Raw genomic sequence first — 27,896 nt, forward strand, 5'->3', positions numbered from 1 at the left:
TTCTGATATTAGCTCTGTTATCATAAACACTAAACAAAATCATCTTCTGATTAACTTGACTTAGAAACAGATGGATTCCTCTGGGTTAAAATGCTAAAGTTGACCAATTATTAGTGATCAAATGACAATAAAAATGTGCCTTGACATCAGGCATATTATGCTGATAGTTATTAAGACTGTTATGCCAATCACAGTAGGTTGCCTCAAGTCATGAGGAGCACCATTTGCACTCCAACGTCCTAGAGGTTCTCCTTAAAACAGGATAATGAAGTGACAACATGTGCAATATGATGTATTACTTAACCCAAGAAGGAGTTGATTTGAGTAGCTTAAATAAATGCAAACAATGTTAAATTTGAAGGTTGGAAATGACCATGTATGCAAATGTTATATATTGGGTTAAAACATGCAAAATGTCTGGTATGGTCCCATCATGTTTAACTACAACTGAAAATTAACATTGTAGTAAACCTAAACTAAATCAATTCTACCTTTTGACATAATTTCACAGGACACTGTCACATTGGCATTGGAAGTCTCTAACACTTTTCTCTTTTCTTCTCAGAATATTTGCAATGCCACATGGGACGCCTTTGAACTCTACCCTGCTCTTGCTCTCGATCCTCATTACTACTCTCACTGTAGTTGGGCGTTCATACCCCCGATTTTCCCGTAATGACACAGAATTCCAACACCTGGTTCTCCACCCAGACTTATTTGTGGGGACAGTGTATGTGGGTGCCAGAGATTACCTCTTCCAGCTGAATGGATTGGATGGGCTTCAGTTGGAACAAGAGGAGAGGACCGGCCCTGTGAGTGACAGCAAAGAATGCCTTCCCCCGGTTACTGAGTCCAACTGTCCCCAGGCAAGGAGAACCAGTAATCATAACAAGTTATTAGTGGTGGATCAACAGGCGTTGGAGCTAATCACCTGTGGCAGCGTCCACCAGGGCATCTGCCAGAAACGGAGCTTGGCGTCTATCAAGGACGTCATCTTCTCCAGCCATAGGCCTGTGGACACACAATATGTTGCAGCCAATGATCCATCAGTGTCAACAGTGGGGCTGGTGGTCGCTCCTCGTGGTGGGGAAAGGACGGTGATGTATGTGGGGAGGGGCTATACTGCTAGCCACCCACCCATTTCCACCCGCCATCTCTCATCAGCACCTGTTTTTTCCTATGAGGAGACAGCTAAGCTGGCTGTAGCTGGACGTCTGTCAGAGTATGACCACCATTTTGTAACAGCATTTACAAGGCACACTTACGTGTACTTTCTGTTTTACCGTCGTGATATCAAGTCTACATTGAGGGACTACAGAACTTATGCTGCCCGGGTTTGCCTGGATGATACGTCATACTATTCATATGTGGAAGTTCCTCTTGTTTGCCATTCACCATCATCATCTTCTGCTTCCTCCAAGAGTTACAATCTGCTTCAGGCAGCACAGGTACTTTGCATATTTTATGGGCCAGTGCCTGACAAAATGAATACAATTTTCTAATCCTGTCAGGCTTAGGTCTATATCAGGTACAATATCCTTTGTAAATGTCATTTGGGGAGGGGGGGGCACTACCCTAATAAGAATATGTTTGGGTCCACTCTGGTGCCATAATACAGAGTCTCTTAAAATAAAGTTGGGATAAAAGCACTGTCAATACAAAGTGCAAAAATACATAACTGATGTGATTGTAACTGTAAAGTGAAAGTAGCTAAATCATTAAATCACTTACTGGATTGTCGTAGAAGAATTGCAGACATCACACATACATGGCCAAAATTATTCAGAGTTTACACTGACTTGAAATTGAACAATGCTAAGCTGGCAGCTGTTCCCTGATGTGATATTTCTATGATGTTTTCTATTTCTATGATGTTTTATTTCCAGCAGTCCATGATCGAGAGGCAGGGTACACTGCCAGTCCATTCCAGGGCCATGTACAGACAAACAAGCACATTTACACCCGCACTCACACCTAAACTCAATTTAGAGTCACCAACTCATTAACTTGCATGTCTTTGTAAGTGGGAGGAAGCCAGAGCACAGGGCGAGAACATGGAAACACCACACAGAAAGGATCAGGCAGGAAGTGATCCCAGGACCTTTTTGCTGTGAAGCAACAGTGCTAACCACTAAGCCACTGTGCTACCCCTGATGTTTTCTGTCTGAGCAAATATTTGCACCATCAGACTTGAGTGATACTTCCATTTCCATGAAAACATATTCAACAATACTGCTATCTTTTGCAGCCTGTGATCACAGTATGGATTCATTTTCACACTGGCAAATAACAAACAGTTCAGTGCCATGCTAAAGCTATCCAAACATCACCACATGCAATTATTTCCATGGTTTAAATGAAGCGTCTTTTTTGCATTGTGGATTTGGGTCTTCATCCTCATGTACAAAAACTTGCATGGATTTCTTACTGAAATATAGCATATGCCAAAAACCAGAAATTGGCATAAGCACAAAAATATTCAGATGTATCAAAGTCACCCCACATCGTACTGAACGTGGAATCGAGCACATGTGCACTTGTGCACATGTACATGCACCAAACTCCTCCCTGGTCATGCCTCATTCTGAATATGCAAATTTATTCAAGTAGTTTGGTTGTGTCATGCTGACTGTACCATAGTCTCTGTGTTGTTGTGTGTAAGAAGTGAAGAACTTTTAGAGGCAACGTGCATAGCTGTGGCTCAGTTGCTGTTCTCTCACGCAGGTCAGTAATGTAAAAAAAAAAATGTAATATGTGCATCCGTGTGTAAATATTGAGGCCAGAGCAACGCGCACACACTGAAGAAAATAGATATTAGGTGCGAGGTAGCTGACAGTGTGTGACATTCACAACATTACACAAGCTTTTATTGACAAATACTGAACACAGTTGGGGGCTTTTAAACAAGCTCTCTACTTCCACCATCAAGAAAAAGAAAACACATTAATAATAATAACAGAAAACATATTTGAATGTGCCCATGCCCAAATGTGCCCGCACTGGTTTTCATTCAGAAATAATTACCTGGATAAACTATTTAAACACCAAGCAGCCTCCATTGCACACCGTGCGAGCCTCCAGGCTGATGCGCATTTGCGCATCACATAAGATTTGAACATTGAAGGAATGAAAATGTTTAAAAAAAAAAACAAAACAAATTAATCGTGTGGTGGCACCTTTATACCAATATGTGTTATGTGGGCCGCTGAAGAGGAGGTACTGCTGGCCCACCACCACCAGAGGGCGCCCTGCTTGGAGTGCGGGCTCCAAGCACGAGAGGGCGCCAGACCCAGAAGAAGTGACAGCTGTCACTCATCGCACCAGCTGTCACTCATCTACACCACTATATAAGCCGGACTGCAACTCCACCTCCCCGCAGAGAAATCGACTACCGAAGAGGTAATTTCTCTGCTGACTCAAACCGTTGAGTGATAATCTGAACTTATTTTGCAGCCATTATCCTGTGGTGTTCGTCCTTATCTGTGGGATTGGCGTTTGGTGTGACAGCGACGGCTTCGCCTCACACCCCAAACCAGATAAGTGGATTAAACAGGAGCTGCACGAGTGTGTGATTGGAGGTGGAGGTGCTCCCTCCTAACTGTGTGCAGACTGTGGATTACTGAGTGTGCGGACTCACACTCATTCATCTTGTCTTTGCTTTCTGCCAGCAGTACCAGGGTCGACAGCCGAAGACGGAGGCCACCTGGGGACTCGGGACTTGGCGGCTCCGGTGTTCTTCAGACCGTTGGTGGTGGAGGCCGTTTGGGACGTGGCTTCTCTCTCGTCAGGGGTCTTCTATCTTCGAGCCTGCCCACACGTCACCTGGTGTTAATTGACTTTGCAAATTTTGTGTATTTAGTTGTGTGTTATCACAACATTAAATTGTTACTTTTTGGCTTATTCATTGTCCGTTCATTTGCGCCCCCTGTTGTGGGTCCGTGCTACGACACCTTCCCAACAGGATTTCTCGGCCATTCGTCATGGATTCCGAGGGGCGTCAACCCGAGCTTGAACGGCCAATGGAAGAGCCAGGAGCGCAGGCGTCAGCGGGAGGCGTGTTGAGTGAGCTGCAGCAGATCTTAACCGCCTTCACGGCTCGGCTAGATTTAGTGACCGAGCAGAATGTTCTCCTTAACCGGAGGGTGGAGGCTCTCACCGCCAGGGTGGAAGCGCGCGATCAGGGCGCTGCTGCAGCCACTCCTCTTGCTGGTCCTGGGCCCGTAACAGACGTTCCACTGGTCGTTCAACGACCCCCCCCACCGTCCCCTGAAGCATACATAAGCCCTCCGGAACCGTACGGGGGCTGTGTTGAGACGTGCGCAGACTTCCTCATGCAGTGTTCGCTCGTCTTTTCACAGCGTCCTGTCATGTACGAGTCAGACGCCAGCCGGGTGACTTATGTTATTAATCTGCTTCGAGGAGAGGCATGCGCCTGGGCTACGGCGCTTTGGGAGCAGAATTCACGGCTCCTAACGTCTTATGCTGGGTTTATACGGGAGTTCAAACAAGTGTTTGACCATCACAACAGAGGCGAGACCGCTTCGAGCGTGCTGCTGTCAATGAGACAGGGACGTCGCAGCGCAGCCGAGTATGCAGTCGACTTCCGAGGTCCGGAAGCGAGGTCTGGCTGGAATAACGTTGCGCTCCGCGTCGCCTTCGTAAATGGACTGTCTCCGGTCCTGAAGGAGCACCTTCTGGTTAAGGAGGAACCGCGGGATTTTGACGGGCTTGTCGATTTGGTTATACGCTTAGACAACCGTTTAAATGAGCATCGTCGGGAGCAGGCCGGGGGGCGTGACCGGGCACGAGCCGTCCCTCCCCCTTCCGGTTCCGAAAAGGTGACGTCGTCCCCACGCTTCACTGCCAGAGAGCTCCGTGTGGCTACAGCTCCCCCTGCTGAGGAGGCTATGGACACGTGCAGGGCCAAAGTAAAAACAAACGTCAGACAAAGGAGGCTGGCCCACGGGGAGTGTTTTGTCTGCGGCTCTTGTGAGCATATGCAGAAGGACTGCCCCAAAACGGTCAAACTACAACGCCCGTCCTTAGAAACTGGGCTAAGGGTGGGCCATAACACGCACGCGGGGAAATCCCGCAAATCTGCACGAATCCCAGTGACGATCCTTTGTGGGGATCTAACCCTTCACGCCCCAGCAGTGGTAGACACGGGGTCGGAAGGGAATCTGCTGGATAGCAGATGGGCAAAGGAAGTAGGGCTACCCCTGGTGGCTCTGCCGGCACCATTGCAGGTGCGAGCACTAGATGGCACCCTGCTTCCATTAATCACACATCAGACACAGTCAGTGACCTTGGTTGTGTCTGGAAATCACAGGGAGGAGATCGTGTTCCATGTAACACCTTCTACCTCCCGAGTGATTTTGGGATTTCCATGGATGGTGAAGCACAATCCCCGGATAGATTGGCCGTCCGGGGTTGTGACGCAGTGGAGCGAAACCTGCCACCGGGAGTGTTTAGGATCCTCGGTTCCTCCCGGCACGACGGCTAATGAGGAGGTCAAAGTCCTCCCCAATCTATTGGCGGTGCCAAAGGAGTACCATGATCTTGCTGACGTCTTCAGCAAAGATTTGGCGCTCACTCTTCCCCTGCACCGACCGTACGATTGTGCCATCGATTTGGTCCCGGGCGCTGAGTACCCGTCCAGTAGGTTGTACAACCGCTCACGTCCGGAACGCGAATCAATGGAGACCTACATCCGGGACTCTTTAGCAGCCGGGCTGATCCGGAACTCCACCTCCCCGATGGGTGCTGGTTTCTTTTTTGTGGGCAAAAAGGACGGCGGACTCCCTCCATGCATTGATTGCAGAGGGCTGAATGAGATCACGGTTCGCAACCGATACCCGTTACCTCTGTTGGATTCAGTGTTCACGCCCCTGCATGGAGCCCAAATTTTCACAAAATTGGATCTTAGAAACGCGTACCACCTGGTTCGGATCCGGAAGGGAGACGAATGGAAGACGGCATTTAACACCCCGTTAGGTCACTTTGAGTACCTGGTCATGCCGTTCGGCCTCACTAACGCCCCCGCGACGTTCCAAGCTTTGGTAAATGACGTCTTGCGGGACTTCCTGCATCGGTTCGTCTTCGTATATCTGGACGATATACTCATCTTTTCCCCGGACCCTGAGACCCATGTCCAGCATGTACGTTAGGTCCTACAGCGGTTGTTGGAGAACCGGCTGTTTGTGAAGGGCGAGAAGTGCGAGTTCCACCACACTTCTTTGTCCTTCTTGGGGTTCATCATCTCCTCCAACTCCGTCGCCCCTGATCCGGCCAAGGTTGCGGCGGTGAGAGATTGGCCCCAACCAACAAGCTGCAGGAAACTACAGCAGTTCCTTGGCTTTGCAAATTTCTACAGGAGGTTCATTAAAGGCTACAGTCAGGTAGTTAGCCCCCTGACTGCCCTGACCTCCACCAAGGTCCCCTTCACCTGGTTGGATCGGTGCGAAGCCGCGTTCAAGGAGTTGAAACGCCGGTTCTCGACTGCACCAGTTCTGGTCCTGATCGCCAGTACATAGTGGAAGTGGACGCCTCTGACTCAGGGATAGGAGCCGTGCTGTCCCAGAGCGTGGAGGCTGATAAGGTTCTCCATCCTTGTGCCTATTTTTCCCGCAGGTTGACCCCAGCTGAACGGAACTATGACGTCGGCAATCGGGAGCTCCTCGTGGTGAAGGAGGCTCTTGAAGAGTGGAGACACCTACTGGAGGGGGCGTCGTTGCCTTTCACGGTTTTCACGGACCATCGGAACCTGGAGTACATCCGGACCACCAAGCGGCTGAACCCCAGGCAAGCCCGCTGGTCTCTGTTCTTCGGGCGCTTTGACTTCCGGATCACGTACCGCCCCGGGACCAAGAACCAAAAATCAGATGCGTTGTCCCGGGTGCACGAAGAGGAAGCCAAGGCAGAGCTGTCGAACCCCACCGAGACCATCATCCCCGAGTCCACTGTCGTGGCCTCCCTTACCTGGGACGTGGAGAAGACCGTCCGGGAGGCCCTGGCAAGGAGCCCGGACCCGGGGACCGGCCCCAAGAACAGACTGTACGTCCCACCAGAGGCCAGAGCTGCCGTATTGGACTTCTGTCACGGATCCAAGCTCTCCTGTCATCCGGGAGTGCGTAGGACCGTGGCAGTGGTCCAGCAGCGCTTCTGGTGGGCGTTCCTGGAAACCGACGTTCGGGACTACGTCCAGGCCTGTACCATCTGCGCCAGGGGCAAGGCAGACCATCGGAGGACCTCGGGACTCCTCCAACCCCTGCCGGTGCCTCACCACCCCTGGTCTCACATCGGCCTGGACTTCATCACGGGCCTCCCGCCATCCCAGGGCAACACCATCATTCTCACGATAGTGGACCGGTTCTCCAAGACGGCCCACTTCGTGGCCCTCCCGAAGCTCCCGACGGCCCAGGAGACGGCAGACCACCTGGTCCACCACGTCATGCGGCTGCATGGGATACCATCGGACATTGTATCAGATCGTGGTCCCCAGTTCTCTTCGCAAGTTTGGAGCAGCTTCTGTAAGGAGCTGGGGGCCACCGTGAGCCTCTTGTCCGGGTACCACCCCCAGACAAACGGCCAGGCAGAGCGGGCTAACCAGGAGTTGGAGCAGGCCCTTCGCTGGGTCACCTCCGCGCGCCCGGCGGACTGGAGTCACCATCTGGCCTGGATCGAGTATGCCCATAACAGCCAAGTCTCATCTGCTACTGGCCTCTCCCCTTTTGAGGCATGTTTGGAGTACCAGCCCCCATTGTTCCCGCTGGTGGAGGGAGAGGTCGGTGTGCCCTCGGTCCAGGCCCACCTCAGGAGGTGCCGCCGGGTGTGGCGGACCGCCCGCTCTGCCCTGTTGAAAGCTCGGACGAGGGCCAAGACCCATGCGGACCGCCGGCGTTCCCCGGCCCCCACATACCAGCCCGGGCAGGAGGTGTGGCTTTCAACAAAGGACATCCCTCTCTGTGTGGACTCCCCTAAGTTGAAAGACAGATACATTGGACCATTTAAAATCCTCAAAATCATCAACCCGGCCGCAGTGAAGCTCCAACTCCCAGCTTCACTGCAGATCCACCCTGTATTCCATGTGTCCCGCATCAAGCCACACCACACCTCGCCCCTCTGTGCACCTGGACCTACACCTCCTCCTGCCCGGCTCATCGACGGGGAGCCTGCTTGGACAGTCCGCAGGCACCTGGATGTCCGTCGTAAGGGCCGGGGGTTCCAATATCTGGTGGACTGGGAGGGGTATGGACCTGAAGAACGCTCCTGGGTGAAGAGGAGCTTCATCCTGGACCCGGCCCTCCTGGCCGATTTCTACAAAAGACACCCGGACAAGCCAGGTCGGGCGCCAGGAGGCGCCCGTTGAGGGGGGGGGGGGGGGGGTCCTGTTATGTGGGCCGCTGAAGAGGAGGTACTGCTGGCCCACCACCACCAGAGCCCGCACTCCAAGCACGAGAGGGCGCCAGACCCAGAAGAAGTGACAGCTGTCACTCATCGCACCAGCTGTCACTCATCTACACCACTATATAAGCCGGACTGCAACTCCACCTCCCCGCCGAGAAATCGACTACCGAAGAGGTAATTTCTCTGATGACTCAAACTGTTGAGTGATAATCTGTGTGCAGTTAACCCCTTCTAAGCCTATATAGTCCATCGATGGGAAATTTCACTTTTTATTTGTGAGATACTGACAAGCCAAAATGAGGCGGGTGGTAGGGGATGAATAGCTTTCACTGCAAAATGTGCTGTAATGTTGGAAGTATATGTTATCACATGTCTGTTTATGTATCACACCCTGTATCATGCCCCGATGTTTCTGTATCAGTCCAGGGTATGATACATAAACACACATGTAATAAAATATTTATCACATATTACAACAAAAATAAAGAACTAGAACCATATAATTATCGTCACATCCATTTAATAACAACTCATGTACTCACTACACCAACAATGTTCATTCAACACTTCTGCTAATAATAAATAGCACAACACAGTAGGGTCTGATCTTTCGAATCATCAAAATAGTTAAAGAATAATCATACACACAAATCATGTAGAACGAATAACACAGGTAAAAGTATGTACAGTAGATATCTAAATTATGGAATGTTCTTATGTCTCTCTATAAATTCATGAGTGTCCTCTTCACTGACTTCTTGATGTTTCACAACTTCAGTATGAGAATCAAGTTGTAGAATTCTCCCTGCTAGGGAGGCTAAAACTCTGTCACCTTGATCAGACATTTTGGTTGAATGAAATGATCTGGATCATGTACCAGTCCACTCACGGATGATTTGTTCGTGCGCGCACAAGTGAACAATTAAAGGAAAAAAAACCTGTCTGGCTGCAGGCAGTTCCTCGCTCTCCCCTCAAACTCTCTCATAATTATGTTAAATAAACCACAAAAAGGGACATAAGTCCTGCTCACAGGCTGATTGACAGAAAGGACATGTCCAGATCAAGTATAACTCCAGACATCTCCACATTTACACACGGACAGTTCGTTCGCACACACGTGCACGCAGCTCGCGGTCAAAGGACGAAAGATAAACTATAACATAAATCAGAGTGCAGACCTGCAGCCCTGCCCCTCTGCAGCCTTGCAGCCCTGCACGAGAACAAATATAAACTAGAAGAGAAATCAGAGTGTACAGTCTGGCTGCAGTGAGACTGTCTGCAGATTCTCCTCTGTTCTCACATCCTCTCTGCCCCCCTGCTGCAGGCAGCTGACGCAGACATTCCTTCATTGTCATGACGCCACATAAAGCAACTCGTAGCAGGTCTGGTGTGAAAGGGGCTTAACAGTGGCCTTGGTAATTGAAATCGGTTTATGAGCCAATTATCGTCATTTGCATGTGAATTCTCGTGTTCCCTGAATACACACTCACGTCGGATTGCACCATTTGCAAACACATGGGTGTGTTAAATGTTCATCAGTGTGTCTCTGATGTGCACATCACTCTGAAGACTTCTTGTTTTCACACTATGAAGGGTTCCCTGCATTGCCTCTATGTGTCAGAGATGGCACAATAGCTGTGGAAACATGCGTACGCCGCCCAGGATTTTTTTTTTTTCTGGATTCGGTACATGGTACAATAAGCAACACAAAGTAACAGTGTCCAAAACATGAGACAAAGCAGGGTGGGGGTGGTGCTCTAATTCATAAATCTGGGTTTAGCTAACTAGCCATTGGGGATTTAAAATGTAATTCGTTTGAACATCTGACTCTCTGCTCTGCCCAGGATACTACATATAGCCAGTGTCAGAAGAATAAAAATAATTCATGTTATTTTGTCACCGTATATAGGCCCCGAGGCCCATATCCTTCTTTCTTACATGGATTTGGCGATTTTTTTCTCTTATCTGACAACCTGTGCAGATAACATTCTGAGTGTTGGTGACTTCAACATTTATATAAATAAGCCTACTGACCCCCTCTGCAAATCATTCAGGAACATTATAGATGTATTAGGATTCCAGCAATGGATTCAGGGTTCGACTCACATTAGCGAAAATACCCTGTATTTGGTCTTTGTTCTCGGTGTCACCATCACAAATATTGACATTGTGCCTCTTGCGTCAGTGGTCTCAGATCACTCATTTATTAAGTTTACAGTCTTGTTGCCTTGTTTACTGGAATGAGAACTTTATTTATCATTGCCGCGACACATCAACTCTTCACCTACAATTAAACTTGGGGCCAGAGTGCCTCACTCAGTACTCACAATCACACTCGACAAGATTCCTCCACCTTCATTAAAACCACATCTCCCCACCCCAAAAGAAAACACACTCGCCTTGGTTCAATGATTACTAACATGGCCAGAAGCATCAGTCTATAGTATAGAACAAAAATGGCGTAGTTTAAAACTAGAATTATTCGACCTCATGTGGCGTGATGCTATTTTGGACTACTGGATAAAAAGAGGGCCTACTACTCTGATTAACAAAAACATGCACGATTCAATGTTCCTTTTCGACATGGTGGCAAAATGTATTCATGGACAACCGCCTGTAAGTCGCTCTCCATTTACAGCCCAAGTTTTCTTAGATTACTTTGAGAAGAAAATAGATGATATTAGGTTAAATATAGCCCAGCATGCCTTAGTCCGGCCACTACACCCTGTTATTGAGGTGGGTGCCATCATTGATACATTACCTAGATTTGCTGAATTTGATATTATTTCACTGAGCGTGCTGATGAAACTTGTACCATCTGTTAAAAGCACAACCTGTCTGTTCGACCCTATACCAACAAAATGGTTTAAGGACCTCTTGGGGCTACTGGGTTGGAAATTATTAACCTGTCAGTAACCTCGGGATCTATTCCTAAATGTTTCAAATCTGCAGCGATTAAACCATTACTTAAGAAATCTAATCTTGACCGTAGTGTATTGAAAACTTATAGGCCAATATCAAACCTATCATTTTGTTCTAAAATTCTGTAAATGTTGATGATGATGATGATGATGATGATATTTCCACTTAGGAATTAAAATTTGTGGCTCATTCAGAAAACTTCTTTGATGTTGCTGGTTAGTAAAATTGTGTGGATTTTAAACCTTTTAGAGTCATTAAAACTGAGACTTGTCATAATTATGGAAGTCATAAGAGCAACATGAATATAATCAGAATCAGAAGAAGTTTATTGCCATTGCCAGTGAACAGGATTCACAGACTAGGAATTTGCTTCGGTACAATGGTGCAACATTAAGAAGAGATAAAATGCTAAGATAAAATATAACATATGTGTCAAAATAAGATAAAATCTAAGATAAAAAAAAAAGAAATATGAAATATGAAAGGCTGTGTGCAACAGAAAAACAGAGAAACAGAAAAAACAGTGCAGTGGGAGGAGTGCAATTAAAAACCAAAGTACACTGTCTAAAGTGACCCATGATAAAATGATAAAGTGACAGAGTTAAGCTTAAGGTGACTGAGTTATGAGGAGTTCATGAGTCTAACGGCAGAGGGGAAGAAACTGTTCTTATGGCGGGAGGTTCTGGTCCGGATGGACCGTAGCCTCCTGCCCGAGGGGAGTGGTTTGAACAGACCGTGTGCAGGGTGAAAAGGGTCAGCTGTGATCCAACCTGCTCGGCCCAGAGTCCTGGAGACGTGTAGGTCATGGAGAGATGGAAGGCTACAGCTGATCACCTTCTCAGCAGAGGCCACAATGCGCTGCAGTCTGTGTCCCTCCCTGGCTGTGGCCCCAGCGTACCACACCGTGATGGAGGAGCAGAGGATGGACTCGATGATGGCCGTGTAGAACAGCACCATCAGCTGGACAGGCAGCTTGGTCTTCTTCAGCTGCCGCAGGAAGTACATCCTCTGCTGGGCCTTCTTGATGAGGGAGCTGATGGTTGACTCCCACTTGAGGTCCTGGGTGATGGTGGTGCCGAGGAAGCGGTGACAGACCACAGTGGTGATGGGGCTGTTGGTGAGGGCGAGGGTGGGCGGGGGGCTGTGGCTTTCCTGAAGTCCATGATCATCTCCACTGTTTTCTGGGTGTTGAGCTCCAAGTTGTTGCTGCTGCACCAGGTCACCAGCCGGTCCACCTCCCTCCTGTAGGCAGACTCATCCCCATCCGAAATGAGTCAGATGAGGGTGGTGTCGTCTGCAAACTTGATGAGCTTTACAGAGACGTGGCTGGAGGTGTAGCAGTTAGTGTACAGGGAGAAGAGCAGAGGGGAAAGGACACAGCCCTGTGGAGATCCTGTGCTGAGAACCCAAGTGTTCGAGACATTTTTTCCCAGCCTCACACGCTGACTCCGGTCCGTCAGGAAGTCTGTGATCCACCTGCAGGTGGAGTTGGGCACGTGGAGCAGAGAAAGCTTGTCCTGGAGCAAAGCTGGAAGGATGGTGTTGAATGCAGAGCTGAAGTCCACAAACAGGATCCTAGCGTAGGTTCCTGGGGAGTCCAGGTGCTGCAGGATGGAGTGCAGCGCCAGGTTTACGGCGTCATCTACAGACCTGTTGGCTCTGTAGGCAAACTGCAGGGGGTCCAGGAGGGGGTGGGTGATGGACTTCAGGTGGGATAAAACCAGGAGGAGGAGGTGGCAGGAGAGACACAGTCTGGGCCCGGGGCCTTACGTGGATTCAGCCTTTTGAAATGTCTCCTCACGTCCTCCTCTTGGACCGAGAGGGCAACAGGGGGAGTGGGGAGGGCACTGTCTTAACAATAAGTCATTGTCTTAACAATACTACAACAACATTTCTCCAAAATACCTACTGTCTTCTCCTGGGGCCTCATGTACAAAAACATTCATGGATTTCCTACTGAAACATGGCGTACACCAAAAACCAGAAACTGGCGTAAACAGAAAAAAATTCAGAAGTATATATGTTTGCATAGTCATGGAGCCACACACCTTTGTACATCCTACTGAACATGGAAATTAGTATACGTGCACACACCAAACTCCTCTCTGACCACGCCCCTATCTGACTATGCAAATGTTTTCGAATAGTTTAATTGTGTCGTGCTCTTTGGCACCATAAGTGTGCAGTGTAGTGTGTTTGATGACATCCACCATAGTCTCTTTGTTGTTGTGTGTAAAAATTAAAGATTTTTTTTAGAGACAGCATACATGTAAAAACAACAAAAGCTGTGGTTCGATCTTCGTTCTCTCAAGCAGCTCGGCACAATGTAAAACAAAAATTAAGAGTGCGTCCATGTGTGTAAATGCTGAGCACAGAGCAGCGCACACACACTGAAGTAAAAAGATATTAGGTGGACGGCGGCTGACAGTGTGTGACATTAACATTACATACGCTTTTATTGACAAATACTGAACACAGTCGGGGACTTGTTAAGTTCCACCATCAAGAAAAAAACATATTAATAACTAAAAAATATTTGAATGCCCTTATGCCAAAATGTGCCCGTGCTGGGTTTCGTTTGGAACAATTACACAAATAAACTTTTTAACCACCAAACAGCCCCCATCGCACACCGTTCTAGCCTCTAGCCTGACGCGGATTTGCACATCACATATGATTTGAACATTGATGGAATGACATTTCCTATTACCAAAAACAAATTCATCATGTGATGGTGTCTTTATGTGTGCAGTCAATAGCTCCAATTACATTAGGGGAACCAGCTCTCGCTGCAGAATGCGCTGTAATTTTGTAATGTACCTGGATAACATTGGGATGATTGCGTCCCACACAGCTGGCATGGCTTGGCACAAGGTTGATTGACACATACCTGACCGAGCTGATGCCAGGAATCCCAGCCCAGTTCTGTGCCCACCTTCAGTAACAGCCTTGGTAATCGAAATCAGTTTATGAGCCAGTCATCATTATTTGCATTCAATCCTCATGTTCCCTGAATACACACTCACGTCAGATTGCACCATTTGCAAGGTCCTCTAACAACACTAATGCAGCCACTGTTAGTGCCATTTTACACCTTACCTTGCACATGCTTTTATGTCCACCCATATACTGTAATTCCGAACATGTGGGTGTGTTAAATGTTCATCGGTGTGTCGCTGATGTGCGCATCACTCTGATGATTTCATGTTTTCACATGATTAATAGTTCCCTGCATCAGATGGCACAATAGCTGTAGAAACATGCATACGCCAGCCAGAATTTTTGCATGACGCACCACACATTTCCACAGTCTTTTCACTTTTGATACATCTGAACATGAGTGTTAGATGACTGTACGCTACGTTTTTGTGCGTAAGCACGCTTTGTACATGAGACATTCTCCTGGAGAAGAAACATCACACATTTGCAGCAGAACGAATGCTTTCATGTAACTGGCTCACACCTTTACCTCATGAGTTGAAAACGATCAAGAACCAAAATTGCACTCATGCCTTTGTTGTAACAGGTGGGACACAAATCAGATAACAAGGGTGAGGCTCTGCTTGGTGTGTTTGCTGCTCGCATCAGCTCCACAAACAACAATCCTTCAGATGCCTCGGCTTTGTGTGTTTACCCTTTGGATGAACTCGACAGACTCGTGGACTTCACCCGAGACCTCTGTTACACCCAGAATGGTAGGGTGGAGGGAGGAGAAGAGGTGGCCTACATAGAGTATGAGGTCAAGTCCAGCTGTGCGAACTTGCTCATGGTAAGACAACAAATGTAAAGTTCTAAAGTATTGCATGAACATTTCTTCTTGGTCAACTGTCTGTTTTTTTTTTTTTACTTTGTGTCCTAAAAGTGCACATAGTGGAGTTATATTTCACTTTGAGCAATTGCCTGCTGTTTGCGCATTAAATTCGTATAATGGTTTCTGTGGTTAGAGAAACATAACAGTGAGGAAGACAGGATAGGAAATGGAGAAAATGACTTCAGCACTCTAACAAGGGATAACTGGATTGGCCAGATTAAGCTGAGTAACAGGATGAAAGGTACATTTTTTTTTATAAACAGAGCAGTTGTTAAGCAAGCATCCTTTTAATGAGGCCCTTGCTGAAAAGCTCAAAGTCCCAAATGCACCAAGAGTATCTTTGCACATCTGCAGCCCTCCAATAACCCCCTCTGCTGCCAGGCCTCACAAGTATTTAATGAGATGGTTAGGAATCAATAACCCAAACGAATCAGCTGTGCCACCTAACGAGCTTTGACCAGGAATAATGGAGTTCTTTTGAATGCCACTAATGGAGGAAGACAGAGAAAGAAGGGAGCAACTGAAAGATGCAGATAGAAAGCCCATAACATCAGTCAGCAAAAGTTGAAGATTTGCCAGAAGGACATTTAGAAGAAAGACAGGATGAGAAACATGCATGAGATATCTTTGAGTTCCCCTTGAAAAAAATAAGCCATCTTATTATTTTTATAACCATGATAAATTAGGACACTTCACTTCCTTTTATTGACATTCCCAGAGACTTTCTGCTAAGCAGGATTTGCCGTTGTTGTTTTGCATGAACCGACAGAGTGAGTATTGGGCAATCCTCTTAAAATGAATTAAGTGGATTCAAAGGCTTTGAATCAGTGACTGAAAAGAATGTAACACTAGTTCAAAAGACATGAATGCCACCCAATCAGTCAGTTATTAGAGGTTGAATGAAGTTAAAACAAGGGTATTTTAAGTAGAAGCTCCAAAGCAGGTACTTTGAGCTCTCTTATATATCTGATAATTTTCTTTATATTATTTAGAAATGATTTCAAACCAAAATTCAGCTAAGGTGAAATCAAACCACCCTTTACATGAAGCAGTTGAATCCTGATGAATGTTTACCAGCTTTTTCAAGACTGCAGATCATGTTTTGATTAAAAGGCTATTGTTCCAACCATATTTCACAAATTTGACCTTGACCTCAGAGAAAGTGGAGGCCACAATAAATTAAATATAAAAAAGTAAATTTTATATATATGCTAGCGGTTGGCAGTTTTTCAAGGGAGGTAATAAATTAGTCAAAGCTTGTATAATGAGTTGGAATGACCAGAATGTTTTTAGAAACTTAGACTTCAACAGTTTTTAGAAGAGGAACTCAGCCCTTTTATTTCCTGTTGATTATGTAGTTTTTATGTTCATTTACTGTCTTAATGTATTAATAAATTGTGACTTTTAAATGGACCACAGTGGAAATGTTTACACTTTTGTGTCTCATCCATATATTTTAGCATTATTTACATTTATATTGTGCAGTTACATTGAACTTACTAAATAAAATCATGCACTCACGTTTTTAATATAAAGATGATTTACACATCCCCCCCACCCTACCCCCTTGCTGGAATGGTGATAAGAGTTCAGCATGTAGTTACAAGTGTCCATTGTTCAGTGTTGTTAGCTAATATTAATTAATTAAAGGCTTTTAGATTTTTTTCTTCAACAGATTGTTTATGTTACTTTTCTTTTTGGGATCAAAATACCTGTTTTTGTGGAAGTAATGTGAGACAGTTTTAAAAATTTAAATTGAAGGATTACAATACCCATGTTGGTGGACTTTGCCCAGCAGGGTACCAAAGAAAAGAAAAAAGAAACAGTGTTTTATGGAACATCATAAAAGTTTCTGTTAATCAGTAGAAAAATCAGTTGACCAAACATTGTATTTTGTCATGTTGTAGAATACGCTGAAGGCGTATCCATGCGGCTCTGACCACACTCCCAGTCCAATGGCAAGCCGCACACCCTTGGAAGCCAAAGCCATATTGGAAAGCCCTTATGCCCGCCTCACTGCTGTTGCCGTCAGTGTCAGAGAGGAACACAGCATTGCCTTTCTTGGAGATTCCAGTGGCAAACTTCACAAGGTACATGATTGCAAAGGTACATGGTTGCAAAGCTACAAGATTGTGAAGCAGCACTGAGGATTCCAGTCATTCTAACATTTTGTAGTGTTCAAACATATGTGGACAATGTTAGGTATTTCATCTATGAACTGCAGAATATGGTTGTTTACAGACTGGAATTGTATGCATCGATAAGATAACTACTGAAACTGGTGAAAGTACATTTTGATTTTGGTAACATTTATTGATAGGATATTGTAACTACCTATAATCATGATATGGATTACCATTTATACCATCGACAGAAGTGCTAAAGTGCTAGATAAGAGAATTGTACTCTCAACTTATACTTTCAAGTTGATATTTTGCATAAATGTCGTGTGTGTCTGTGTGTACATGTGAGTGTGTATGTATGTTGCAAGAAAGCATGTGACTGAATTGCATTGTCCACCTACGTCAAACATACAGTAGCTCTTTATCACAGCAGAAGAAGAAGCAGTCCATGTTACCATATATTTTATGAAACTGAAGGAAGACTAGCCCAGCACAATTATTGTATGTCAGCAGGACAAATTCTGCAACAAGTCATTGACCAGTTTAGATCGTAGGACAAATTAATGGTCTATTTGGTTGGTCAGACTATGAATTAGCAATGCTTATACAACACCTAAATAGATCCTTGTCAATTGATTTGTATGTCACATGATATTTGTCATTTGTCCCATTTGCAATTTTGTTCCATTCACTGTGCAATTTTGGTTCCATGCATTTTGCACCATTGCACGCTGCGACCACCTTAATGGAAAAACACGATGTATTGCATTTGCGTGCATGCAACAATCAAGCATTGACGGACCACATGCTCACAGTAGCACTTTTGCAACCTTTCACATGGCGACATCGCTTAGTTTAAAAACAAACACATTGGGGTTTGTTTTGGTGACAGATAAAGATTTGAATGTACGTATTGACAGTGCTCATTCTTGTAACACAAAAAACAAACCCAGTAAGCCGTAAGCTGTCTGGAAGCATTTGCAGTATTCGCTGGAATGTCTCTGGCTGAAGTTGAAGTGCTGGCGGATAAAATTCTGCTTGTAAGTTATTTGTATTTCATAGTACATCGTACAAATTAACTGGCTTCATGAGCCATTGTAATGATAGATATAATGTAACTTGAAGCTGGATTTGCCACTGTCAGTGTAATGAGTTACTTTGAATTATGTAATAATACCATTATTTTTTGTATCACCATTTATCCTACAATTGAATGCAAACTACATCTGTCAGGAATGGACCAGGTCAAGACCCAAATGCACAATGCAAGAATGACGCTTCATTTAAACTATTGGAAATAAAGACTGAGTCAAAACAGAGGATGTGTCTGAGTTATGAATAGGCAACAAATACAAAGCAGCATTAAACCCAAGATGTGAGCAATCTGGAAGTCAGATTGTGGGAATATGGGCTGATATGTAGAATTCATGTTGAGCAAAATGCAGAGCAGATGTAGGTAATAGTGCAGGTATCCTCATGGAAATATACAAACAAGGGACCGAGTTTAACATTATCAGGGACATTGAACTGCAGAAAACTATTTAAATGTCTTCATAGTATTATTTTGACAGTATTAAGGTCAACATCTAACACTGAACCTCATCATTGCTCATTTTCACCCCTCTTAGTCAAGTTGGGGAGCTTGTGTTTAAGATTGTGCTGTTTTTTGCTCATTGCCACATCCACAATCATGGAACGTCCTTGGGTTCTGGATGGCAACTATCCTAGCGGACAACTGACCAAATCTGCACCTCTCAAAAGTAACCATCCTTCTGCTGCACCCAGGAGAAACGAGGTGTCCTCATAGTCTTCTCCACCCGCTGGAGTCCTCAACATTAAGGCACCTACATAATGGCTCACGCACAGAGAAATGTGCAACATACAACCCCAATTCCAGTGAAGTTGGGACATTGTGTAAAATGTAAATAAAAACAGAATGCAATGATTTGCAAATCCTCTTCAACCTGTATTCAATTGAATACACCACAAAGACAAGATATTTAATGTTCAAACTGATAGATGTTTTTGTTTTTGTCCAAATATTTGCTCATTTTGGAATGGATGCCTGCGATACATTTCAAAAAAGTTGGGAAGGGGCAACAAAAGACTGGAAAAGTTGATGAATGCTCAAAGAACACCTAATTGGAAACAGGTGAGTGTCATGATTGGATATAAAAGGATCATCCGCAAAAGGCTCAGCCATTCACAAGCAAAGATGGGGCAAGGATCAACACTTTGTGAACAACTGCATGAAAAAATAGTCCGACAGTTTAAGAACAATGTTTCTCAATGTTCAGTTGCAAGGAATTTAGGGATTCCATCATCTACAGTCCATAATACAATCAGAAGATTCACAGAATCTGGAGAACTTTCTACACGTAAGCGGCAAGGCCGAAAACTAACACTGAATGCACATGACCTTCGATCAATCAGGTGGCACTGCATTAAAAACTGACATCATTGTGTAAAGGATCTTACTGCGTGGGCTCAGGAACACTTCAGAAAACAACTGTCACTTAACACAGTTCGTCGCTATATCTACAAGAGCAAGTTAAAACTCTACCATGCAACGCGAAAGTCATACATCAAAAACATACAGAAACACAGCCGCCTTCTTTGGGCCCGAGCTCATTTGAAATGGACAGATGCAACATGGAAAAGTGTGCTGTAGTCTGGTGAGTCTACACTTTCAATTTCAATTTTCAATTTATTTTCATTTATATAGCACCAAATCACAACAGAGTTGCCTCAAAGCACATCACACAGGTAAGGTCTAACCTTACCAACCCCCAGAGCAACAGTGGTAAGGAAAAACTCCCTCTGATGAAGAAACCTCAACAGACCAGACTCAAAGGGGTGACCCTCTGCTTGGGCCATGCTACAAACATAAATTACAGAACAATTCACAGAACAATTCACGGACAAATAGACAAGAAATGCTATTGGCGCACAGGACAGGAGGGTCACTAACACAAATACAACTCCCATCTCTGGATGGAGCTGCACCTTAAACAGAGAGAAAAAAACAGAATCAGGCATCAGAAAGACAAAAATACTGCATAATTTGCCAGCATTAAACAACAAGAAAAACAGAAAAATACAAAGGTGGTCGCCGGCCACAAGCCCTAAACTTCACTAAAAATAAAGTTGAGGCCGCAGCGCGGGCCAATTACTAACAACTGAATTAAAAGAGTAAAAAGCATAAAACAAAACTGTACCAGTATGCTAGCCATTTGAAAGGGAAAATAAGTGCGTCTTAAGTCTGGACTTGAAAATCTCCACAGAATCTGACTGTTTTATTGATGCAGGGAGATCATTCCACAGAACAGGGGCATGATAAGAGAAAGCTCTGTGACCCGAAGACGTCTTATTCACCTTAGGGACACAAAGTAGTCATGCACCCTGAGAACGTAAAGCCCTGACCGGTACATGAGGTTTAATTAGGTCAGCTAGGTAGGGAGGTGCCAGTCCATGAATAATTTTATAGGTTAGTAGCAGAACCTTAAAATCTGATCTCACTGGGACAGGAAGCCAGTGAAGGGATGCCAAAATGGGTGTAATGTGGTTGTACTTTCTGCTTCGTGTCAAAAGTCTGGCTGCAGCATTTTGAACCAATTGGAGAGCCCTAATGCTAGACTGCGGTAAACCAGAAAATAGAACATTGCAGTAGTCCAACCTAGAAGAGATAAATGCATGGATCAGGGTCTCAGCATCAGCCATAGACAGGATGGGACGAATCTTCGCTATATTTTGCTGGTGGAAGAAAGCAGTCCTAGTAATATTTCTAATGTGGAGGCCAAAGGACAACGAAGGATCAAAAATTACCCGAAGGTTCCTCACTTTGTCAGTGTGACGTATGACACATGAGCCGAGGCTGAGCGTTAACTGGTCAAATTGATGCCGATGTCTCACTGGACCAAGAACCATCATTTCAGTCTTATCAGAGTTTAAAAGTAGGACGTTTCTAGACATCCATCTTCTCACTGCTGCAAGGCAATCTTCTAAGGATTTTATGTGAATGAGATTACCAGCAGTTATCGGCATGTATAACTGAGTATCATCTGCATAGCAGTGAAAGGTAATCCCAAAACACCGCAATATGTGCCCAAGGCGTGCTATATAAAGGGAGAAAAGCAGGGGGCCTAAGACAGACCCCTGTTGAACGCCAAATTTCATGTCACTAAGGTTAGAGGTAGTGTTAGGGTACAAAACACAGTGAGAACGTCTGGTCAGGTATGACGTCAGCCATGCAAGGGCACTCCCAGTAATCCCAAAATGATTTTCCAGCCTATCAAGTAGAATATGATGATCCACTGTATCAAATGCAGCACTGAGATCTAACAGCAACAGGACCGTAGTGGTGTCCGAATCCATTGTAAGCAGAAGATCATTCACCACTTTCGTGAGAGCCGTCTCTGTGGAATGATTATTTTCTATAAGCAGACTGCAGTGGCTCAAAGAGATTATTCTCAGTAAGTTAGTCGATGAGCTGCCGTGACACCACTTTTTCCAGAATTTTAGATAAAAATGATAGTTTTGATATCGGCCGATGGTTTTTCAATACACTAGGGTGAAGATTAGGTTTCTTAAGTAATGGTTTAATCACTGCAGATTTTAAACATTTAGGAACAGATCCAGAAGTTAAAGAAAGATTAATAATTTCCAGCACATTCGGCCCAAGAGTGGGCCACAGGTCCTTAAACAGTTTTGTTGTTATAGGATCAAATAAACAGGTTGTGCTTTTTGTTGATATTACGAGTTTTGTCAGCATGCCTAGTGAGATACTATCAAATTCTGTAAATCTAGGTAATACCTCAGTAGTGGTGCCCACCTCAATAGCAGGGTGTAGTGGCTGGGTTAAGGCATGCCGGGATATAGTTATTATAGCTATTTTCTTCCCAAAGTAATCCAGGAAATCTTGTGCTGTAAAAGCAGAGCGAACTACAGGTGGTTGTTCATGCATAAGTGTTGCCACCATGTCGAACAAGAACTTTGAGTTATGCTTGTTTTTGTTGATCAAATCAGAGTAGTAGGTCCGCTTTGTAGCCATTAATGCATGCTTTTAATCTAAGATAGCATCACGCCACGCACAGTGAAATACTTCTAATTTTGAATGACACCATTTCCATTCTAGACCTCTTGCTTTATGCTTGAGGTCATGCAGATAATCATTGAACCAAGGTGACTGTGATTTGGGGGAGCGCGGTTTTAACACAGGTGGTGCAATCATGCAGAGTGTAGTTTTGAGCACTGAGTTTAAACTATCCACAAGTCTGTCTACTGACTAGGTATTTGTCACATGTGAAGCTAAGACATCAGGCAGTCTAGCTTCGAGTTCAGTCTTAGTTGAGGAGTTGATGCATTGCCGTAATGATATATAAGGTTGTTGTTCCACTAAACATGGCAGCGAAACTGTATACTTAATAAGTGAGTGATCAGACACCACTGATATAAGAGGCATGATGTCAATATTCGTGACAGCAATACCACGTGTGAGAACCATATCCAGGGTATTTCCACTAATGTGCGTCGAATCCCGAATGCATTGCCGAAATCCTAATGCATCCACAATTTGCAGAAGGCTAATGCAGAAGGCTTATTCAGAAGGCTTATTTATATGAATGTTAAAGTCACAAATGATCAGAATGTTATCTACACTAGTTGACAAGTTCGAGATGAACGCACCAAATTCATCTAAGAATTCAGAATATGGGCCAGGAGGCCTATATACAGTGACAAAGTATTACGACTGATTTTTATTCTTCTGACCAAGGCAATGTGTAATATCCTGAACAGAGCGGAGTATCAGATGCTCAAACGAGTTATATTTGTAACCCCCAACAGCTAATAAGCTAAACCTAGTTTTATAAATAAGAGTAACACCCCCGCCTTGCTTCACATCACGAGGGACGTGACTAAATGTATATGCTGGTGGGCAGGCCTCATTTAAGGTGAGGACAGCTGTTGGTTTAAGCCAGGTTTCACATAGCCCAATCATATCTAAGTGATGATCAATAATTAGATCATTGATCAACACTGATTTTGATGACAGTGATCTTATTTTAATGAGACCCAGTCTAAGGACCTCAGTTGGGTTGACAGTTGAACTGTTTGGGTTTAGGGGTTGTTCCAGAGTAGCACATATAAGATGCCCAGAAGTAGGTTTAGGTTTGAGACATTCAACGTGCGTTGTAGGTAGCAGACACGAAATCTTTGCTATTGCTGGAACAACCACTGGGCCATCCTCAATTTCAACATTATCCAGTATAGTAATGTGTATTAAGTTTGGAAGGCATATCCCTCTATGATTTTTATGGACATGACTACGGAAGCAGGCCACAGTCTCAACTTGTTGAAATTCCCTCCCTGGCAAATAAACTGCACTATCACCATAGTGGATTTTCTACACTAAATTCCCCGCTAAGCTAATGGATTCCACACCCACATTTGTCATAAGCCTTGCAGGTTCTCTTATCACCTGCTCCATGGCCTGCTGTAGATTCCTAATGTTACCCTCCCTGTATTTATTTATTTATTAGTTTATTTGACAGGGACAATGTACATTAATTAACATTTCTGTAAATGCACCAGAATTAGCCTTAGTGGCTATTTTTCATCTGCAGTCCCTGGAGCTGTAGAGCTCTATCTATGCTCACAGACAAGATGGCGACGCATTCCCCAGTAGGGTGGAGGCCGTCCGGCATCAGCAAGCCACAACGGCCCCAGAATGAAGGCCAGTTATCAATAAAGCTAAAGCCTTGCTGTCTACCAAACTGCGAGTTTTTGGCCATCTTAAGGATCACACACCGTTGTTAACGCCGGCACTAGGGGGCGTGGCTTAGTTCCTGCTTTACTGGGAATCGTCGAAAAAATTATTCAACATGTCGAATAATTCGGAGAGCGCTCCCGGAGAATTCGTGTGACGACGGAGACAACGCGAACAACGGCGTTTGATACTTTTTAATCGCTGTTTCATCCTGCCCCTTCCTGTAGTGCCGCAGTTTACACCGCCGTAATTGGCGGCCGGCATTGTATCCCTAATCAACGGCGTGTAAAACGGTGATAGAGCCCACATCGGCGTCCTCAAGGGCGTTTTAACCGGCGACAGAGGCAGACAAAACGGCGGCGCTAGTGGACAGTACGCCGTTCCACCTGCCGGTTAACGGCATTCCAAACGGCGATAGGCGGCGGTCAATATAAAAAAGCTAGCGCGCTGCATGCAGGCCTCTCACTCGCGGCCAGCTCCAGATATTTTTGTAGAGAAGCTCCAGTATGCCTCCTAAAAGAAAACTGGCAGCGGCAAGGACTTACCAAGAGGTCTGGTTCAGAAGCAGAGGGTAGCCCTGTGGTGGAGGGGGAAAGGAAGGAGAAGAAAAGGCTGAGGATGATCTCCCTCCCCCTGAAGTGACAGACGCTTCAGCCTATTATACTCTGGGGGCGGTGCCTATATGCAAAAGTTTCTGGAGTAACGCAGGATTTGCCTGGATAAATCCAGCGGTACACAGGGCATTATCGGCGGCAGCAGAACACCGCCGTTCTCACGCGCGTCTTAACTTGCGATTATAAAGGATAGAACTGGGTATTAACCCCGTTGCCTGAGGTGTGGCGGATGCTACGGTGTCAAAACGCCGCTTTATTCGGCGGATTTAGCAGCGTTTTATCCACGTATTTGCGGATAGTACGGCGGCCAAAACGCCGGCGAAATGCTTCGCCCCTTTCCACCGCAAAACAGCCGGAACTACCGCGACCTTTGGTCTATGTACTGCCCGCCGACAAAACCGTCTATGTGTAAACTAGGCTTTAGCAAGAATGGTCCACGGGATACTTCTGTTGATACTATCAAAAGCCTTTGTCAGGTCAACAAAGGCAATGTAGAGGTCTCAATGTTGCTCCCTGCACGTCTCCTCTAAAAGGTGAGCTATAAACATCATGTCAACAGTGCGGCAATTCTTGCGGAAGCCACATTGAGACTCTGGTAATACAACATTGGAAACATGAGAAATGGGAAGCGACAGCATAACTAGCCAGAATCTTTCCAGCAATCATAAGAAGGGGGATGCAGCGATAATTCCCACAGATTGGTTTGTCGCCTTTCTGCTTATGGATAAGAACAATGATTGCATCTTTCTGTTGCTGAGGAAGTACTGCAGCCTTTGTAATATCAAGGAAGAATAGAGGCAGGCAGTGAAGAAGCAGGGACCCACCATATTTGAAGGTCTCACCAGGGATCACATCTGGTCCTGCAGCTTTGTTATTTTTGCATGTTCTTGACAGTGTGCTTGATATTCCTGAAGGCAGGTGGCTTGTCCAGCTCAGGGATCATAGGGAGAACGGTGAGACAATCAATCATGCAGAGTCTGCAGGACTGACTTGGTTTAGAAGCACTCGAAAGTGCTCAGCTGCAGACAGTCACAAACCCAGGCACTGATTCCTTACTCAACTTCTCAAGGTATCCACTGATTTTGCAAAGATTACAGTATTATTCACAAAGTCAAGGTCAGTAAAGGTCACACCACTTAATTGCTTTGTTTTGAGATAATAGATGTGTTGAAAAAATTGCAAATTAAGTCTACCCTGAATGATGACAACATTGAGGTCCTGATCTAGGATTTAGAGAATTTACTGACTGCATTAAATTGTCTGTCAGGTCATAAAGTCAAGTTCATCCCACATCAGCTGACTCCCTCATATGGTTTCCAGTGGCACATTCCTTATAGAATGCCCTATTTATTTGCCACAGCTGGCATTAGTTGCTTCCTTTGCAAGCTGAATTGTCACCAACCCCAACTCCTGTTATTTTCCCATTTGTTGTCCTGTTTACTTGACCTTGCTGTCATTTGGTTATCTCTGTTGTCTGCTCTGTTCTGTTCCCCATGCTTGGGGGTCTTTGTTGCACCCTTCCTGGTATAGCTTTTCCATGTAGGTGCATGTGGAAGAGAAGTGAGGTCCCAAAACAGAGCCACAGTGCCAATGATAACTTATTGCAATGAAATAAATCATTCCTTTGGAGAAAAGTGGTCATGACCGAATTATTGTTTTTGATTTATTGTCATCTTTAAAGCAACATGATTTGTAAATATATCTTTCCAAATGGAAAACATGCATGTCTGAGTCACCAATGCCGTTGCCATTATGTGTTGAGTGTGTCCTCTTAATGGACCAAATTCATGGGATTCTCCTCATCATGATCAAGTGAGAGCTTTAGGGAATGATGCCTGAAAACATGAGGTAAATGAGGTAACATGAGCATTGAAGGGCTGAGAATCACTTATGCTAGAGGTGTCTTCCTGTCCTTCATATTAGATTTGACTACACAGTAATCACATTCATGGCCATTTATGCTGCGATCCTGCACAAGCTTGATTTGATTTGCTTTTGGGTTGGACGCTTAGGAAGATATTTCTTTTCCATATTTTCTTATTCTGTCAGCTCTTTTCCTCTAATGGTTGCTGAGGAATATATGTGCGAATAGCCCTTTTTCCACATGTTTTGGAACTGTCTGTCCTTTTGCAATGTTCTATTATGGTGTTATTTCGAAAGAGAAGATGTGTCAGTGATCAGGAAAAGTCCATTTGTATTTATTCCCACTCCTTTTGTATTTTATATGGATATTTTCCTCCACAGCTGAAGTGGGGAATAAAGAAAGACACTGACATATGCAACAGAGTAACTACATACAATGTGACGCTGTCAAAGTGCAAAAGGACAAAATCAAAGAGCATGTGCTGTCAGGTGCACTTTGCAGCATCTCAGCATGGCTTCAACACATCATTCTCCACCCTCATGTGGTGAGTGTTTTTACAGTGATTGGAGTGCCATTCCTGTCACCAACTGCTCAACCCCTGTTGAGAGCAGAACCTACCATGTGTGTTTTGATGGTGGGAGGAGGCCCGCTCAGACAACATATAAACTTTATACAGAAAAGAACTGGGCTTTGGTGGAACCAAACCATCTTATCTTGACAGCTAAGGACTGTGACATCATACTTCCCTTTAAACAAATATCATTTTCACCGAAATTGAACTGTTTACAATGTTAACTGAATATAAAGCTAACTGAATATATAAGCAGGCCCAACAGGGCACCAATTCTAATGCTGCTAAATTGAGTGGAGGAAATGTTTTATTACTGTTTATCTTCTTCTTCTTTGTTTTTCGGCCGTTCCCGATAGGGGTCGCTACAGCAGATCAATCGTTTCCATCTCACTCTGTCCTCTGTATCTTCCTCTGTCACACCAACCACCTGCATGTCCTCTCTCAGCACATCCATGAACCTCCTCTTTGGTCTCCCTCTCTCCTCCTGCCTGGTGGCTCCATCCTCAGCATCCTTCTCCCTATATACCCTGGGTCCCTCCTCTGCACATGTCCAAACCATCTCAATCTCGCCTCTCTGACTTTGTCTCCAAACCGTCGCACCTGAGCTGTCCCTCTGATATGTTCATTCCTAATCTTGTCCATTCTTGTCACTCCCAAAGAGAATCTCAACATCTTCAGCTCTGCCACCTCCAGCTCTGCCTCCCGTCTTTTTGTTAGTGCCACCGTACAACATAGATGGTCTCACTACTGTCTTGTAGACTTTCCCCTTCACTCTTGCTGATATTCTTCGGTCACAAATCACTCCTGCCACCTTTCTCC

General features: G+C 45.0%; 1 protein-coding gene across 2 annotated transcripts in view; it reads left to right on the plus strand.

Moving 5' to 3' along the window:
* Nucleotides 1-569: 569 nt before the first annotated feature.
* plxnb1a (plexin b1a) overlaps nucleotides 570-27,896 on the plus strand; it is a 129,321-nt gene continuing 101,994 nt past the window's right edge. For both annotated transcript variants that reach the window (XM_034172188.1, XM_034172189.1), the window contains exons 1-3: nucleotides 570-1,448; nucleotides 14,855-15,097; nucleotides 17,047-17,229. In XM_034172188.1, coding sequence (XP_034028079.1) covers nucleotides 576-1,448; nucleotides 14,855-15,097; nucleotides 17,047-17,229 — 1,299 coding nt within the window. In that variant the 5' untranslated portion in view covers nucleotides 570-575. The remainder of the gene's footprint in view (nucleotides 1,449-14,854; nucleotides 15,098-17,046; nucleotides 17,230-27,896) is intronic.

This window comes from Thalassophryne amazonica, chromosome 6 (genome assembly GCF_902500255.1).
Source record: "Thalassophryne amazonica chromosome 6, fThaAma1.1, whole genome shotgun sequence".
Lineage (NCBI taxonomy): Eukaryota > Metazoa > Chordata > Actinopteri > Batrachoidiformes > Batrachoididae > Thalassophryne > Thalassophryne amazonica.